This window comes from Cygnus atratus, chromosome 18, assembly GCF_013377495.2.
Source record: "Cygnus atratus isolate AKBS03 ecotype Queensland, Australia chromosome 18, CAtr_DNAZoo_HiC_assembly, whole genome shotgun sequence".
Classification (NCBI taxonomy): domain Eukaryota; kingdom Metazoa; phylum Chordata; class Aves; order Anseriformes; family Anatidae; genus Cygnus; species Cygnus atratus.
The window spans coordinates 13,111,065-13,127,076 of NC_066379.1; the positions used below are offsets into that span (position 1 = coordinate 13,111,065).

The following is a 16,012-nucleotide window of genomic DNA, read 5'->3' on the forward strand; positions in this document are numbered from 1 at the left end:
GAATATGAGAATAATCTCTATTCTGCTTTTACAATCTCTCCAAGGTTGTTTAGGTGAGGATTGAGGAAAGGGAGACTGAAAAGACTTGAAGAGAAAGGCAGCAGTAGGTACCAGTACATCAACCAGGTGTATTCTGAATTCTGGGGACAAGAACTGCATCTCAATCTGCAACACACATACGAACCATTATGGTCTGAAACAGGAATACAACTGTTCCAGGTCGTTGCTAGTGGAAAAGGGTCTAAACAGAAGGCCACATTATCATCCAGAGTTACTGTAAGCGACCTTTCCTTATCAATGCACTTGTATGGTATTAGCATGCTCTAGTTAGGCACGTGTGATCTAAGCCGTACTTAAGCAATTACAAGCAAAACTTTCCAGGCTGGTGTGTTTCACATCTGTTGCTAAATTAAAGCCCAAGAATGACTAGTGCTATATTTCTAGCACTTTCAGGGGGTCTCAGACCAATTTGAAGAAAGGAACCATACGCTGATGATATTGTACTACACTGTATTTAAACATTAATCTTTCTTGTCTCAGTAGTCTGAAGAAGATGCTAGCCAAGACACTATTACTTCTTTAGGAAGAATCACTGATGCAAATGTTACCAATTTTTAACTTTTAATCATTTTTTCCTGTTTGTTTATAATTCATTTTGTACAGAAAAAAAATAAAAAGAGAAAAGGTCCTAGCTCAGAATACTACATATTTTTTATTGTTTGTTTTTTAAACAATGACCCTTCACATAAATCAGAGATAAAAATAGTTTTGCTGAGATGGGTACTGCTTGTCCTACAGGCCAAAAATGTAACAAAGAGAGAAAATACAAAAACATAAAGAAAAGTGTGAAAATGAAAACAAAGTTATACCAGCAACACTAACAGATTACAGTGGGCAAGAATAGTGAAATGGAACAGTAAAATAATGTCCCCTTACCAATCATTATTCTCTTTGTATATGAATGAACAGTTTACAAATCAGTCCAGTTTCAGATGAAACTGGAAAAACAACTTGCTCCATAAGAAGTGTGTGCTCCAGTCTACCTTCATCTATTTTATTATAAAAAATGTCTTCGTGACTTATCTTCTTGAATACATTACTTTTCCGTAGAAAACACTGGGCGTGCTTAACACTACTGTTTTTTTCAGCAAGATCAGATAACACACACTTACTAGTCTACTGTTGAGTATCTGTAACTGCCCAGTAGGATGCACTGCAGCACAGTCATTACTTTCACTCTTTTAAAATAGACCATTTTCAACTCCTAATGCACAACCCTCCAGCATGGCTTCAAACCAGCATTATGTTTCCAATTTTGAATGGTGGTGTTTTTTTTTTTTTTTTTTTTTTTTAACATATGCATTTAAGTAGGAACGAAAGGAAAACTTGTTTCTGAGACTAAAATAAAGGATGTTATTTTAAAGAGCCGGCAAATTAAGAATTTTAAAGGCAAGGCTTCAAAATATAACTTCACAACTTCCAAATTGACCCCAAATTGCAACTAACAAAGAGTCTCAGGTACATTCCAGAAAACAATTCTTCCCATTTGGATGTGCCACAATGGTACTGTACATTGTCTTGTTTTGTACCAACTGTCTTTCTACATACAGATTGTTCCTTTTCCCAGTAGGTAGCATATCAGCCATAATGAAGCCCATGACACCTAACCTTATGTGTATTCCAAGCTACATATGTCTATATTTTGAATTAAACAGGTGCCTTAGAGGAACTCTTTACAAGAAATCCAGTGGAAACAAGACCCATAAGATTTTCATCTCAGAATGAATTTATCTAAGCCAAGACACGAAGTGTTGTCTAACCTGTTTCTCTCCTTCAGGTAAAATACCACAGTTCAACGATGATGCTTGTATTGTCTGTTCTCTCTCAACAGTCATAGCAGAAAGAAGAGTTTCCACTTCATGCAACCTGTAGCCTGTCTTCTGTAGACCAGCTTCAGCCTAGGAGAGAGGGAAAGAAGGGGAAGCAGAGGACATCAGTATCTAAAGTACAAAGAGAACAGAGATTTAAAAAATAAAACAAAAAAAAAAAAAAAGGAAAATGAATTTTTCTTTAAATTACACGACAGGGACTCAAAGCATATACCTTTTGGCTCTGTCAAAAAATGCCTCCACAGAAAAATAATTTGGCTTCATTATCTCATCTTCTTACTGCAAAATGGACAACAGTTTTTCATTTCTCAGAAGTGTTCCTATGTTACACCTATTAATATCTATTAATCGTTTTCAGAAAATGGGAAAATAAAACATCAGAGTAAATGTCTGCATTTTAAACTTCATGAACAGATGTTTCCTCTGTACCCATGGTTTTACTTGGCCACTGGTCATTGAGAATTAGTTAGTCCACTGTGTAACTGTCTCTAAGCAATAAACATGTTGATACTGTATTTTGTTTTTCAGGAACATTTATACTTCATAAAATAAAGGTGTCCCGCCTTTACACAGGGGGATAGGATAGGACAGGCGGAAACAGTATTAAAATAAAAGAGGGTTGATTTAAATTAGATGTTAGAAGGAAGTTCTTCACTCAGAGGGTGGTGATGCACTGGAACAGGTTGCCCAGAAAAGCTGTGGGTGCCCCATCCCTGAAGGTGTTCAAGACCAGGTTGGATGAGGCCCTGGGCAACCTGATCTAATGGGTGGCATCCCTGCCTACAGCAGGGGAGTTGGAACCAATGATCTTTAAGGTCCCTTCCAAACCAAGTCATTCTATGATTTTTGGCCTGGCACTGCTTCTTTTTCTTCTTTAATGTCAAGAGAAAAGCAGTCTCATTTCACAAGCTCACTTCCAATTATATTCTATATTTGTTTGGATGAGAGGCCAAAAATTAAACATCCTAGTTATAATGAGTGACCACATTGCCATGTAAATAATTTAAAATATCATTTTAATATCCTGTTCATACAAAAATAAGGAAAGAAGGTTTTGTTGTTTTTTAAAATATAGACAAGTGGGAAAATTGCAGTCTTCTCAAAGTTTCACAGCTGAAGGTCAAATTCTACTGACAGTTAGTAAGGCTATTTTTTTATGACGAAATTACATCAATATAAGAGGCAGAACGGGAAAAAAACACCTTGTAATCAGATGTATAACAAACAACGTATATTACCCATCTTCTAGTTTTTATTATATAAAAATATAATATATATAGTATATTACTGCTTCTAGTTTTGAGGCTGACCTTTTCTGCAGTTTCAAGGTTAACAAATTTAGCAGTGTGCTGCCTACATAAAAAAATCTTACACAATCTCAGATTACTAAACACATTCCCAACAGTTCGTTACAAGAGGCAGCTGCCAGACAAGTAAAGCAACAGCTACTAAACAAGTAGTGCATATATTTTTTTTTTAACTTGTCATTATACCTCTCACAAATTTAAACAGAAAAGGCAAAACCAAAACAAAATACACACTTATACAACTATAGCAATATTAAAATATAATATTATCATAATACATAAATGATTGATTGCTAGGTGGCATCGCAGCAACACAACATTGTTTCTCTACATTCCTATACCTGTTTCTGACAAGCAAGCTCTCCTTCTACTTCTTGGGTTTTTCTCTCCATGTGACACTTCAGGTTTATATACTACTCACACTGATGACCTACGTGACTGTCATTAGAACTACAAACAAAAATAAATTTATATTAAAGAGCATCTCTGGTGAGCTAGCGAGGCATACATATGGAAAAATCTTTTGAACAATAACAACTAGAAATACAAGATGCAAGAATTTCCTAAAGAAACAGTCGGATGGATTTCCCCCCCTTCTACTATTCATAATTAGCAACCACCTTTTAAAAATTATCTTGCACCTAAGTGAATAAACCTTTTAAAGCAACATGATCCACTATGAGCATACTATTTGATATCCTTTTTAAAATACAAATTTTTACTGATTTTCCAAGATGTCCAGTTTCAATTAAAAAGGTCACACAACCCAAAGTATATCATATGTTTCAGTAAATAATTTCAGTATGTTCCCCTCGTGTAAAAAATGAGTATTGTTTCAACAGTTCTCAGCTACCAGATTGCATTAAGTTTTGAACAGTACTCTTTAAAAATTAGATGTCCTCTTCTCACACAGGCTGATTACACCCTCAGATAACCTCCCCTTTAACCCATCATAGAGAATATTCACTGGTGAAGCTCCCTGAGAATGAGTTCAAGTGGATCGTTTTTCCACGCTTCAAGTTACTCTCCACTCTCCCTGCCTTCTCCCACCCCCTTTTCTTTGAACAGTTTTGTGACCAGCATACGTTGCCATGTTACCAAAGTCAAATGATAATACTTATTCAATCCTATTGCTATTTGTTTGGTGATACTTCAGAACATCCCATAAAGTACATTAGCCATTGCATCAGCCTTGGACCTTCTTGAATTGGTCATCCAGTGACTCTCAAGCGCACTTGTGAGTAAGGCTATATTCTGGCAAGCAGCACCATCTTGTAAATATAACGTGATCTCTTTTTGTTTGAAGCTATTGGACCTCACATTATGTTAAAGATACATGCTTGTACCCTCTTTATTTATTGATCAATAGGGATTCATCAGAAAGTTAAGTACAAAATAGTTTGGACTAATTACAAGCTTTTTTAAAAAGTTCATTACGTATATTGTACAACATATAAAGCTTTATATATTGTAAATAAGCAAGCAAAGGAAAGAGAAAAAAATCATATTTCTGTCTTTCTAGTTTCTAGCCTCTAATCATAATGACTTCTCCAGACAGCTACTGGTAGGATATTTTAGACTATGGCTACGATGAAAACACAGAAGTTCCTGTCATACAGAAAAGGTCAGCACCATACCATGCAGGACAGGCAGAGGAGGCTGTGTTAGGACAAGTTCTGTTTAAGTCTGCTGCTCCCAACAGTTATATCACTGTGCATGGCAGAACATTTCTAACTTCACTTGCAAACATTTGAAGCCTTATCCATACATACATTCACAATATAATTCATCTCTGAAAGTCTTGTTCAGTATCAATCACTTCCTTCCCTTTCTTGAATATGAGATGTTTCACTCCTCAAAAAGAAAGCCACATCTTTGGTTCTGATTAAAGGTCTGACCTAACAGTATACCTATAGTTCTCCCAGTTCCTTAGCAACACACCTACAGACCTGTCAGTATCTGATCTAGCTAGTGTCCAGCAGGTTATTGCTTTTCTCGTCTTAATTTGGTCAAGTATTTTGCTTACTGCTATGAGCAGAAGAACAAGAAGTTACCCAAAAAAAATCAAACATCATATATGAACTGTATGATTGTTACAAATTAAATTCTGGTATCATAATGATGAATTACGAAACCAATCCCCAAGGAAAAAGTGTTCCCTTCTGACAAATCCTTTTCTGCTCCCCACAATGTGTCCCATATAATCATGCCAGCTCCCCAACACACACCCCTTATATAGGGACATGCTGTCCTAGGGAAAGCACACTTTCCATAGGGAAAGCACTCTAATTTTCACTTAATGCTACACTGTCTCTAACCCATTGCTATAAATTGGATAAGTCACTGGTGGAACTCAAGATATAGGAGGTGTAAAAATAGCCAGGGTCACTTCTGTTAGCCTTCACTCTGTTCACACTCTAAGCATCCCTCTGTCAGAATAGACAACCTTATCTCCACAGTCAGAGTGCTCTCTACTGTATGAACAATGTTACTGCTTTAACCCAATGCAAGTTTTGTCTTAGAGAAGCTAAATTTCCCTCTTCCTGCATACCATTCTAAGGATGTCACATAGAATCTTTTAGGTTGGAAGAGACCCTTAAGACCATCAAGCCCAACCATCAACCTAACACTACCAGGTCCACAACTAAACCATGTCCCTAAGCACCACACCCATACGTCTCAAGTACCTCCATGGATTGGAACTCCTATTCCATGGGCAGCCCATTCCATTGCCTAACCATCCTTCCCTTGACGAAATTCTTCCTGATTTCCAGTTTAAACCTCCCCTGGCACAACTTGAGGCCATTTCCTTGCATCCTATCACTGGCAACCTGAGAAAAGAGACTGACACCCTCCTTGCTACAACCTCCTTTCAGATATAAAGGGTGATGAAGTCTCCCCTCAGCCTTCTCTTCTGCAGACTAAACCCCAGTTCCCTCAGCTGCTCCTCATATGTCTCATTTCTAAGTCCCTTCACCAGCTTCGTTGCTCTTCTCTGGACGCACTCCATCAACTCAGTATCTTTCTTGTAGTGATGGGCCCAGAACTGAACACTGTACTTGAGGTGCTGTCTCACCGGTGCTGAATAGGAAGGAACAGTCACAGTCACTTCCCTGGTCCTGCTGGCCCCACTATTACTGATACAAGCCAGGATGCCATTGACCTTCTTGGCCACCTGGGCACGCTGCTGGCTCATTTTCAGCTGGCTGTTGACAGGTACCCCCGGTCCTTTTCTGCCACTCTTCCCTGAGCCTATTTCACTGCCTTGGGTTGTTATGACCCAAGTGCAGCACCTGGCACTTAGCCTCATTGAATACCAACAAACGGATGTAGCTGATCGATCTAGCCTGTCCAGATCTCTCTGCAGAGCCTTTCTACCCTCAAGCAGATCAACACTCCTGTACAACTTGGTGTTGTCTGCAAACTCACTGAGGATGCACTTGATCCTTTCATCAAGAATCACAGAATCATCATAGAACAGCTTGGGTTGGAAGGGACCTTAAAGATCATCTAACTCCAAAACCCCTGCCGTAGGCAGGAATGCCACCCACTAGATCAGGTTGGCCTATGCCCCATCCAACCTGGCCTTGAAAGTCTCCAGGGATGGATCATCATTGATAAATCAAGATCACTGATAAAAATATTAAACAATATTGCCCACAGTACTCACCCCTGGGCAACACCTCTTGTGACCAGCCACCAACTGGATTAATCTCCACGCACAATGACTATTTCAACCTGGCCATCCACAGTTTTTTACCCAGCCAACAGTACATCCACCCAAGCCATGAGCGACCATTTTCTCCAGGGGAATGCTGTGGGAAATGGTATCAAATGCTTTGCTGAAGTTCAAGAAAACAACATCCACAGCCTTTCCCTCATCCACCAAGCACAGTGTTGTATCATAGAAGGACATCAGGTTAGTCAAGCAGGACCTGCCTTTCATCCACCTATGCTGACTGGGTTTAATCACATGGTTGTCCTGCGTGTGCCATGTGATGGCTCTCGAGATGATGTGCATCTCACCTGCAAAATTGTTCCAGCTCTAACTGATGCTCTTCAAGATTTTGTTGATAGTATTTGTCTCTTTTTCTTCTTTCATTGACAAACATTTCCTTCAGTTTATCCAGCTGTAATCTAAGATCACTAATCTCTGCCTGTTTAGCATTTTCAGAAGTTTTCAGATGAGTGAATGTGACGTCATAGAGTTCTAACCCTTCATCTCTCTCTTCTAAAGTTCTTAGGTTATAAACAAAATCTTTTAGTTTGTTAAAATTTTCATGCGTGTCTTGCAGTTGCTTTGTGACATCTTGCAGCATTTTCTTTTGACAAGGGAACTGGCAATCATGTAGCTCTCTTTTACTAATTACTAAATGCCACTACATTTTGGGGTGTGAAAATATAATTTTTGCCTTTATACAGATGGAAAACAGAGGCATAAAATAATTAAGTCGCTCAAAGGAATGCTTTCTATCAAGAACCTAAGAGCAGTCTAGCGCCAAAAGAAGAGCTGTTACCTGCATACATTTCTCTTTTCTTGAAGACATTTATGACAAGTCAAATCAAATGACTGCCTATTAGATCTTTCCATTCACTAACAATATTAACTGCTGTGTCTCATTAGTCTTTTCTTGCCACTATTATCTTGATATACTTCCTGTGTCTCCTTCCCAATTACACTTTAATCATCAATTACAAACCTCCTGTTCTGTTCTCAGTTTAGTCACTTTTCAGAAAGTACAACAGATATGAGGAAATAGCTTTATTTCAGTAACACATTAACCGCATCTTTAAACTTAAAAAGCAAGTAGACAACATAGAAGTAGCGCTCTTTTCTGGTGTAACTATCTGCTTCACTTCCATCTCTTCCTATTGTTTGTTCTCCATATTTGCCTTACATATAACGATAAACTCGGCAGAAGAGAGGCCATTATTATTTCAAGAAGTGCTATATATATCATGGCTGATTTTTACTTGAATAAACAAATGTCTGCTCTGATCAAACAAAACAAAACAAAAAAAAACTCACAAATCTCTGGAGTCATTGCAGCTTCTTGCCACACTATATTATTCTGTGTCAGTAGTTCCAGATAATCCCATCTGAATAAGAACAGGGTTGCAGAGTACAAATCAGACAACTGTGCCTTTCAAATAGTGGCTTTTTAATCTCCTTAAATGAAAGGGATTTCCAGATCAGCAAATGTGATGCAGTATCTCTATGCTAAAGCTTTGCACAATTTTAACCTCATTTTTCCTCACAGATAAACTAAAGAAATTAATCCTCCATGTCCAAATAATGAGTCTCTGCTAGCTGAAAGTGATAAGCATTAAAAAAAAAAAAAAAAAAAAGCTTGCTTTTCTCAGGCACTCTGAATAACAGAACAACAAACACTGCTAGAAGACAACAGTCTAGTGGTTCTAATTCTGCTGGCATAGAATGCCCATTTATTTTTAAGACAATCAAAATCAAATTAAGTGTTCTGTTCATATTATGCTTTTTGTTAGCTATCTTCAAATTATGCTACAGTATACAAAATAGTATAAGTAGTATCTTCTTCATTTGGGTAAGCAGAAATAGATTTTTTTTGTAGAACACATAGAAGTGGATACTCATGAGCAGTACTGCCTCCTTGCCTGTTACATGCAATGCTACATAAATACATTAAAGATAAGATACACCTATGGTAGGCTTTCTGAACTCTAACAACACTGAAAGAAACTATGCTCAGTATAAACCAAATAAAGTATCAAAACACTTCTGTAAAAGCCATGTAAAAAAACCGACACATGCTTCATTAGCTAACCTTAGCAATACGTTATTAGACATTACCTTTGTGTAAAGAGTCAAAAATAAAACCACATCTCCAGCTTATTAAATCCTTGAAATTATCAAACTTAAGTCACTTTACTTTTTTGGAAAGAAATGGTTAAGAACAATAATATTTTTTCTATTACTACAACTATTACTGGTACTATTACTACAACCATCTCAAAATTAAAACGTGATACAAAGTTTCCCATAAAAATAGCTTGCCTCTAAAAATATACTTCCTCCCCAACAGCACGTATCTTACTTGAATTAATGGCACTTGTAAATTGAAAGAGGTACTCTGAAGTGGATATGTGTTACATTTAACATGAGAATTACCAGCTTCATAGAAAAATATGAATAAGTAAAGATACCCATTAAAATCCAATCACTTACTTCAAGCATATCCATAAAGAGCAGGTTGATAGGTACTCCTGTTGCTCCACGTATGGGCTTAACGGAATTTATATCAGCCTCTTTTACCAAAGAAAAATTATGGCTTGGTGGTCAATCAAACAAAATTGAATGCAGCTGGCATATCTGATACAGTGGAGATTTCACTATTGTTACTAATAAAATGCTACTTCAGTGATACAAGATCAGATGCTACGTTTGAGCTAGTCACTTTTCAACTAAATAAAGAGAGCAAGGTGATGTTGAAGAACAATTCAGTATAACAGGTGAGAACTTTTCCAGCCTAAATGATCCTATGGTAACCTTCAGACTTCCATACAACCTCTACTTGTCAAATAGATTTAAATCCTTAGCATTTTGTTTGAAGTATAAAGAATACGTACTTTATTCTCTGTTCCTTGCTATCCTTGTAACACATTGCACATTGCACCAAGAATAAGATATGCATAACAGACTGGTAGAGCTAATACAGTAGTATTGCTTGGATTCTTTTCAAAACTACTAGAAAGAGTGAGACACTCCCACATAGCCTGTAACCATTAAGTGTCTCTATCTAGTCACAACTGTTTTCCTTGATGAAGCAGTAAGAGACAAAAAAACAAGACCACCTGAATTTTATCAGGGATGTTTCACTACGTGCTGCAAGTCACAGGAAGACATTCAAGTAGCACAGGCCACATATGTGCAGCTACAGCGTTAAGTAGTTCTGTGCCCTATCACCGTTGCAAAAAACTCCACACCATATGGATGCAGTTCCAAGAAAAAAAATACTACAGTTAGTCATACAATTTAGCATCACTTCTGTGCTGTTCCTCTCTTCACTGTTAGTAGCTCTTCTGCTATTTACCTTCCAAGTAAGGTTGGACATATAAAACAGCAAACATACATCATGCATTATACAATCTTATCAGAGCAGGCAATATATAGCAGAAACTGGAGGATAGGTTAAGGACCAGTAACATGTAAAAGAAACCTGGGACATCTGGTAACAAGCAGGGACACATAGCTGGCAAAGTACGCGATGGGCTGTACTATGGGGGTTCATGACTGCCTGATGTCAGGCTCTGCTATTAGGACAAGCAGAAGAATAGAAGGCATAAGGGACTGCATAAATAAAAGACAAAGTATGACTGTAAGAAACAATTACCCCTGAGACTAGGAAACAGGTGCATATGCTAGAGTATCCAGGAAGATAAATAGAAGGTTACGCACTACAAGAAGCACTAACGCTGGGTCCCTAGAGCAAGTATTCTCAGGAGTGACAGGAAGAGACAGACACATGGATGGATGAAAGGAAAGCTACTGGCAAGCCGGGGACCAAGTACTCTGGGGGGTGCTTTAAGTGCGGAGAGGGAGAAAAAGACAGAATTAAGCAAGAGAGAATGAAAACATTGCCTGGAGAAAAGCCAGCAGGTGGGAAGCAGATTGCGGGATGAGGAGTGAGAGGTCCCATAGAGGGCTCAGGGGGTCTTGAGTCTAGTGCTCTGAAGCAGAAGAGCACATGCAGATGGCAGGCAGACTGCCGAGGTCGAGTACCCTGAAAGAAGGCAGTAGAGAAGAGCAGAGCATAACAGAAGATAACGCTTAGGACTTAGAGGCAGCAGATAGAGGGCACTTCGTGGCAGGAAGAGAGCAGAAAGACAGGTCCCCGAAGAGAGAGGGGGGCACAAGACGCAAGGGTGCCGCGCATCAGCCCTGAAGGACAAGCGGAAAGTGCGCGGAGTACACGCCTTCTGATGGCGCACGCGGTGTAACTCGGACACGACTTAACCCCTACCAACGCCAACCCGCCCGTCTTCCTGTTCGTGGCTGTAGGCCGTGTCTCTATGGGAACCATGGTGGGCCCCGCCTGTCCGGTGGGGGGGGGCCGTCACCATGGGAACCGCGGCCCCTGACGTCCGTCCCAGCGTTAGCCCCGGGCGGGCCTCTGGCGAGCAGGGCTCGCATCCAATCCGCGCTCCGCCGGCCGCGGCCCCGCCCGTCCACCGCTGGCCCCGCGGCCGTCAGCCGCGAGCTGCCGCCTGCTCCAGCCTTGTTCGGTACCGCCAGTCGGTTCCCCTCGCTTCCCCCCTTCTTGCTCAATAAACCAGTGCAAATCGGTTTCTCTCGTAGCATTCGCTCCCAGCCGCCTAGTACCACAATCTTTTGCTCGCATCTTCCCCGTTAACATACAGCGGTCCTTCCTTCACATTGTGCGAGTAAGCACACACCTTTTTAATTCCAGCCTCCTTTAATAATACCCACTTCTCCCAACACACATATGTGCCATAGTCTCAAATACCATTTAGCTGTTCGCTTGTCTTGCTATCTGTTTCATTCATTAGTATTAAACAATTTCTCCCTACTCCAGATCAGGAAGGAGCGCCTCAGCCTATTGTGGGCACAGCTGTTTGGAATAGGAGCTGACAGAGAGCAAGCTTTCCATTCTCTCCTAACTCCCTGTGCATTGCTTGAAAACCTTCAAAAAGCTTGTAAAACCTAAGCTCGGGCAAACCGAAACTATAGGTTATGCAGCACAGATAAGTATGTTCTGCTACCAAGCCACTTCGTTATTCACAAATGTATCCATCAATTAAAACAGAGTACATCGTCTACGTGACACTGAGGAAGATGTAATGCATGAACTGGACGTAAAGTGTGATTTTCCCTTAGTCACTCTAGATGACTTGCTTGTCTGGAAGTCACGAGGCAAACTTCCTGTAATGCTTTCTTTTTTTTTCATGCTTCTGGATTATATAAAATGCTTTGCCAGGTGAGAGACCTTTCAGAAACCTGAATGTTGCATGAATTGTAATTATACCTGAAGTATACTAATTTTTAGAAAGTAGAATATTTTCAGTAGTTCTTACTTCTGTTTCCTTAGGTCTTCAGAGAAAAAAAAAATCCTGACCTCACATCACCTAAGGAAAGGATAGGTTATTTCCACTGATAGCTATTATTGAAAATTAGAATCAGAACTAATAACCAGTCTTTTGAAATAAACTGTTTCATTTAGCTACACAAAGTGTATCTACATATAATATCAAAACACTAAAATTAATAAAGGGATATTGTTCATTTGTTTATATTAATCACCTCTGGTTTAAAATACACAGTGAAATCTGGCCTCAAATCATCTTCAAAATCTTCTGAGCATACAAAAATTACACTGCAAGTCCAAACATAACTTATACTTTGCATTGGGCCTCTCAAAGCATTCATCGGAATCAATACATAGTAGATGAATGCTTAAATTCATATACCATTTTGGCGTACTCCTTTTCCTTCAGTCTTACCCCAGGGTTGCTCAGCCTATCAATTGCGTTATCTTTTGCAACACTTCCTCCTCCCCTTCCCCCCCTTCCTTCAGATTAGCTGTCATCTTCTCCAAGGTACCTTCAGATAGTTCCTAGTCACACACTTAATGCACGTTGGTTCCCCGAATGAGTGACTGGTAGGTTCTACTAATTCAGTACTGCTTAGAATTGGTCAATCTTGATCTTAACAGTGAGTCAAAAAAGATTACACAACATGGAGTTTCGCATCAAGGTAGAAAGCCATACACCCCTAAAATAAATGCAGAAGACGTCCTGGTTTCATAGACAGAAATGAAAGGAAGCATTTTCTTTTATAACAAAAATTAACAGGAATTTAGAATGGAGAACCAGACTTTCTGATCTTACCAAACACTAGTGAGTTCGGGAAGATATAGCCTAAAGGCAGATTTCAGCCACCCCTGAGATGCCTTCAGAGACACAGCTTCTAAGTACAAGTCTTTGGCCCCATCACTGTATTGCAAAATAGCAACATTTACATGTGGCTTCATGAAGAACGAAAATGAACTTAACCTCTGAAAATGCTGCATTTTTAGAGAGAAAAGCAGTATATCTGGGCTACAAATATACTACTATGCTTGAGAGCACTTTTAAGCTTCCGCTCCAAAGGCGGCGTCCAACTCATCACGGCCCAGCTCTGTAAGACAAGTCCCACGATTACACAAACTATTTACACTGCCTCCCTCAGCTTTGTTTCTAGGGAATAAAATAGTTCAAGGCACAAGCCACCTGAGAGCCATGGCACACTCCAAAGATGCTTATCTGGACAGTCAAAGGAACAGGCTTATGAGAAACATCAGGCAGGGGTTCAGTAAGTAAATACAGACATAGTCTACCTTAATTAAACTTAAAAATCAAAATATGCATCAGAAAAGCCGTTCTTTAAGGTGAGCTTTCCTTCAAATGAATAAACTTGTTGTTTCCACGGAACCACGAGGAATGTTTTTGGTCTAGAGAATACTACTTGACAAACAGTAAATGTAAGCAAAAATAAATAAACCAAAACTAACATTTTAAAGATGATCTTCTAAAAGTGGCCCAGCTTGCAAGGGACTCCAGAGGAACTTTTGATCCCCAGTATCTCTGAAATTTGGGCGCTGCTACTAAGCAACATTTAAATGTGTATTTAGGAAACATTTAAATTCCAGTTTCATCCAGGTTAGAAGAATTTGATTTCCATGTCTATCTGTACAATAACTGTGGGTTCTTATTTTTAAGACTATACACATTTTTGTAGGTACAGTTCATGTTCCTCAAATGCATCTTGAGAGTAATAAAAAGGCCTTTATTTTCATACTTGCTTTAGAAACAAACTAAAAATTGTTGAAACCTCCACTCTGAATACTACTGGTCTTTCTGCAGTAAAGATCTTACAAGGGCTCTTTGTACAACATGGTCTGCTACATGTACCTTCTGAAGCAAAGGCAGAGATGTATGCCCACACAGTGCAGTTAGCGGTGTCTGAAACTGTTTGAAATGTTCAATGTTATTGTTAACATTCTTAAAAACATTGCAGTAGAAATCTGTAATTAATATAACATGCTCAATTCAAGTGTAAATGAGAAAACATAGCCCCAAAAATAACATATCTATAAAAGCTTAATAAGAATAAATATTTACAGGCACTTTGAAGGTAATATTTGGGACTTACCTACAAATGGAACAGCAAAGACTACAGTTGGAATGGAATAGTAAACAACTGCCAATCAAAAATGTTATGACACAGAAGAATCTCTACAGTTAGGTGTTAAGGAAGACATTTTCCATAGGAAGACCTAAGTTTAACAGAAATGAAGCTTTGTCCTAATGTCAGCTACTTGATTCCTATTACACTATATTATTTCTATTACTCCTACAATCAGGAACAATCCTTCAGCCACTTTTTCCTCTTCGTAAGCCTGACTGGGTAAAAATTGTCAGCATTCTCTTGCTGTTTTTACTGATGTGAATAGCAAAGTTAATAGATTCACTACACCTATACTCCATCTTTAATGGAAACAATCCATGAATTTCATGAAGATCAACAGAGGAAAATGCAAAGTACTGAACCTGGCAAGGAATAACGCCCATGCATTGATACAGACTGGGGTCTTGATGGACAACAAATTGCCCATGAGCCAGCCATGTACTCTTCTATTTGGTAGACAGGATACCGTTAGCCTTCTCTGCTGCAAAGGCACAAAATAAACAATAAAAGACAAAGTCAAATGGAATATGTCAATAAAGAACACAGTGGGATCCTTATTTATTTGGATACCTGTAAGGAATTACAGCGTGCAGGACTTTCCTGTTGAGAATACTCCTGAGCAAAAAACTAAACTGAGATTTTCACAGTCTACTCTGGATAGAGAATTTGCCTAGTTAATGATTCCTCTTGAGTTTGTCTTAACAACACTTTGAGATTATCTGTAACTGGCATACTTAGAAATGAACAATAACAAGATGCAGAAAAGATGTTTTTTTTTTTAATTACTATTATTTAATTAGAATTGTAGATTTTTTTTCAAAGCTCTGTTCAGAGACAGATGCCTTAAGTCACTGTGTTTTGAGTTTTCTTTGCTGCACATTAACATTCCTTCTACTCATACATGTATTACAGCATATTTACTGCTTAAACACATGCTATTTAATTCCACTTAACAGGTAGGGGGGTTGTGCCTTCATCTCAGTTCCAAATATATCTGAGGTTATCCAGACTCTATTCAGGCTTCTGCAAGCACAGCAACCCTGTGTTCTACTCACTTACACTAGTGCCTTGTTGAATACTGAATTAAATCCAATGATCCCAGTACCTTGGCATGTCATCTATGAGCACATCACTTTGAGAAAACATGTTCTTCAAAAACAATGGGAGTAATCAGATACAAAAGTGACACCAGAAAACACTGTTCACAATTTTCTCAGCAGCTGGACTATGGCTATGGACATCCATTCTGAAAAACAGACTGATGTCACTCTTCTGCCTCTATGATAACACATTGACCTCTTAAATAGTTTTACAACTGACCTCTTAATAGTGTTCTAGAACTGAACTCAAGCCAGAGAGCGTGTGTTGCACTCTTCTGACTGGGCCGGAGGAAGTGGAAGTCTGCACAGAGATAGAAGCTCTGGAAAGGGCAGTGTTCCCAGACATGAAGACACACCAGTTCTTTTTCTTGTCTTTTTAAAGTGTTTGGTGAACACCTGTTTCCTTATCTAGCCTCTTATATCATTTGAGTGCCTATAAGAGATACTGATAGCTTAGAAAAAAAATCATAATGTAGGTGCACCTACAAGATA

The 16,012-nt window shown here is 38.9% G+C and overlaps 1 protein-coding gene across 1 annotated transcript in view; it reads right to left on the bottom strand.

Moving 5' to 3' along the window:
- CCDC57 (coiled-coil domain containing 57) overlaps positions 1 to 11,297 on the bottom strand; it is a 28,037-nt gene extending 16,740 nt beyond the window's left edge. Inside the window, exons 1-3 of the mRNA XM_050714430.1 lie at positions 11,197 to 11,297; positions 9,402 to 9,481; positions 1,821 to 1,958 (exon numbers count right to left, since the gene is read on the bottom strand). Coding sequence (XP_050570387.1) covers positions 1,821 to 1,958; positions 9,402 to 9,481; positions 11,197 to 11,296 — 318 coding nt within the window. The 5' untranslated portion in view covers position 11,297. The remainder of the gene's footprint in view (positions 1 to 1,820; positions 1,959 to 9,401; positions 9,482 to 11,196) is intronic.
- Positions 11,298 to 16,012: the final 4,715 nt, after the last annotated feature.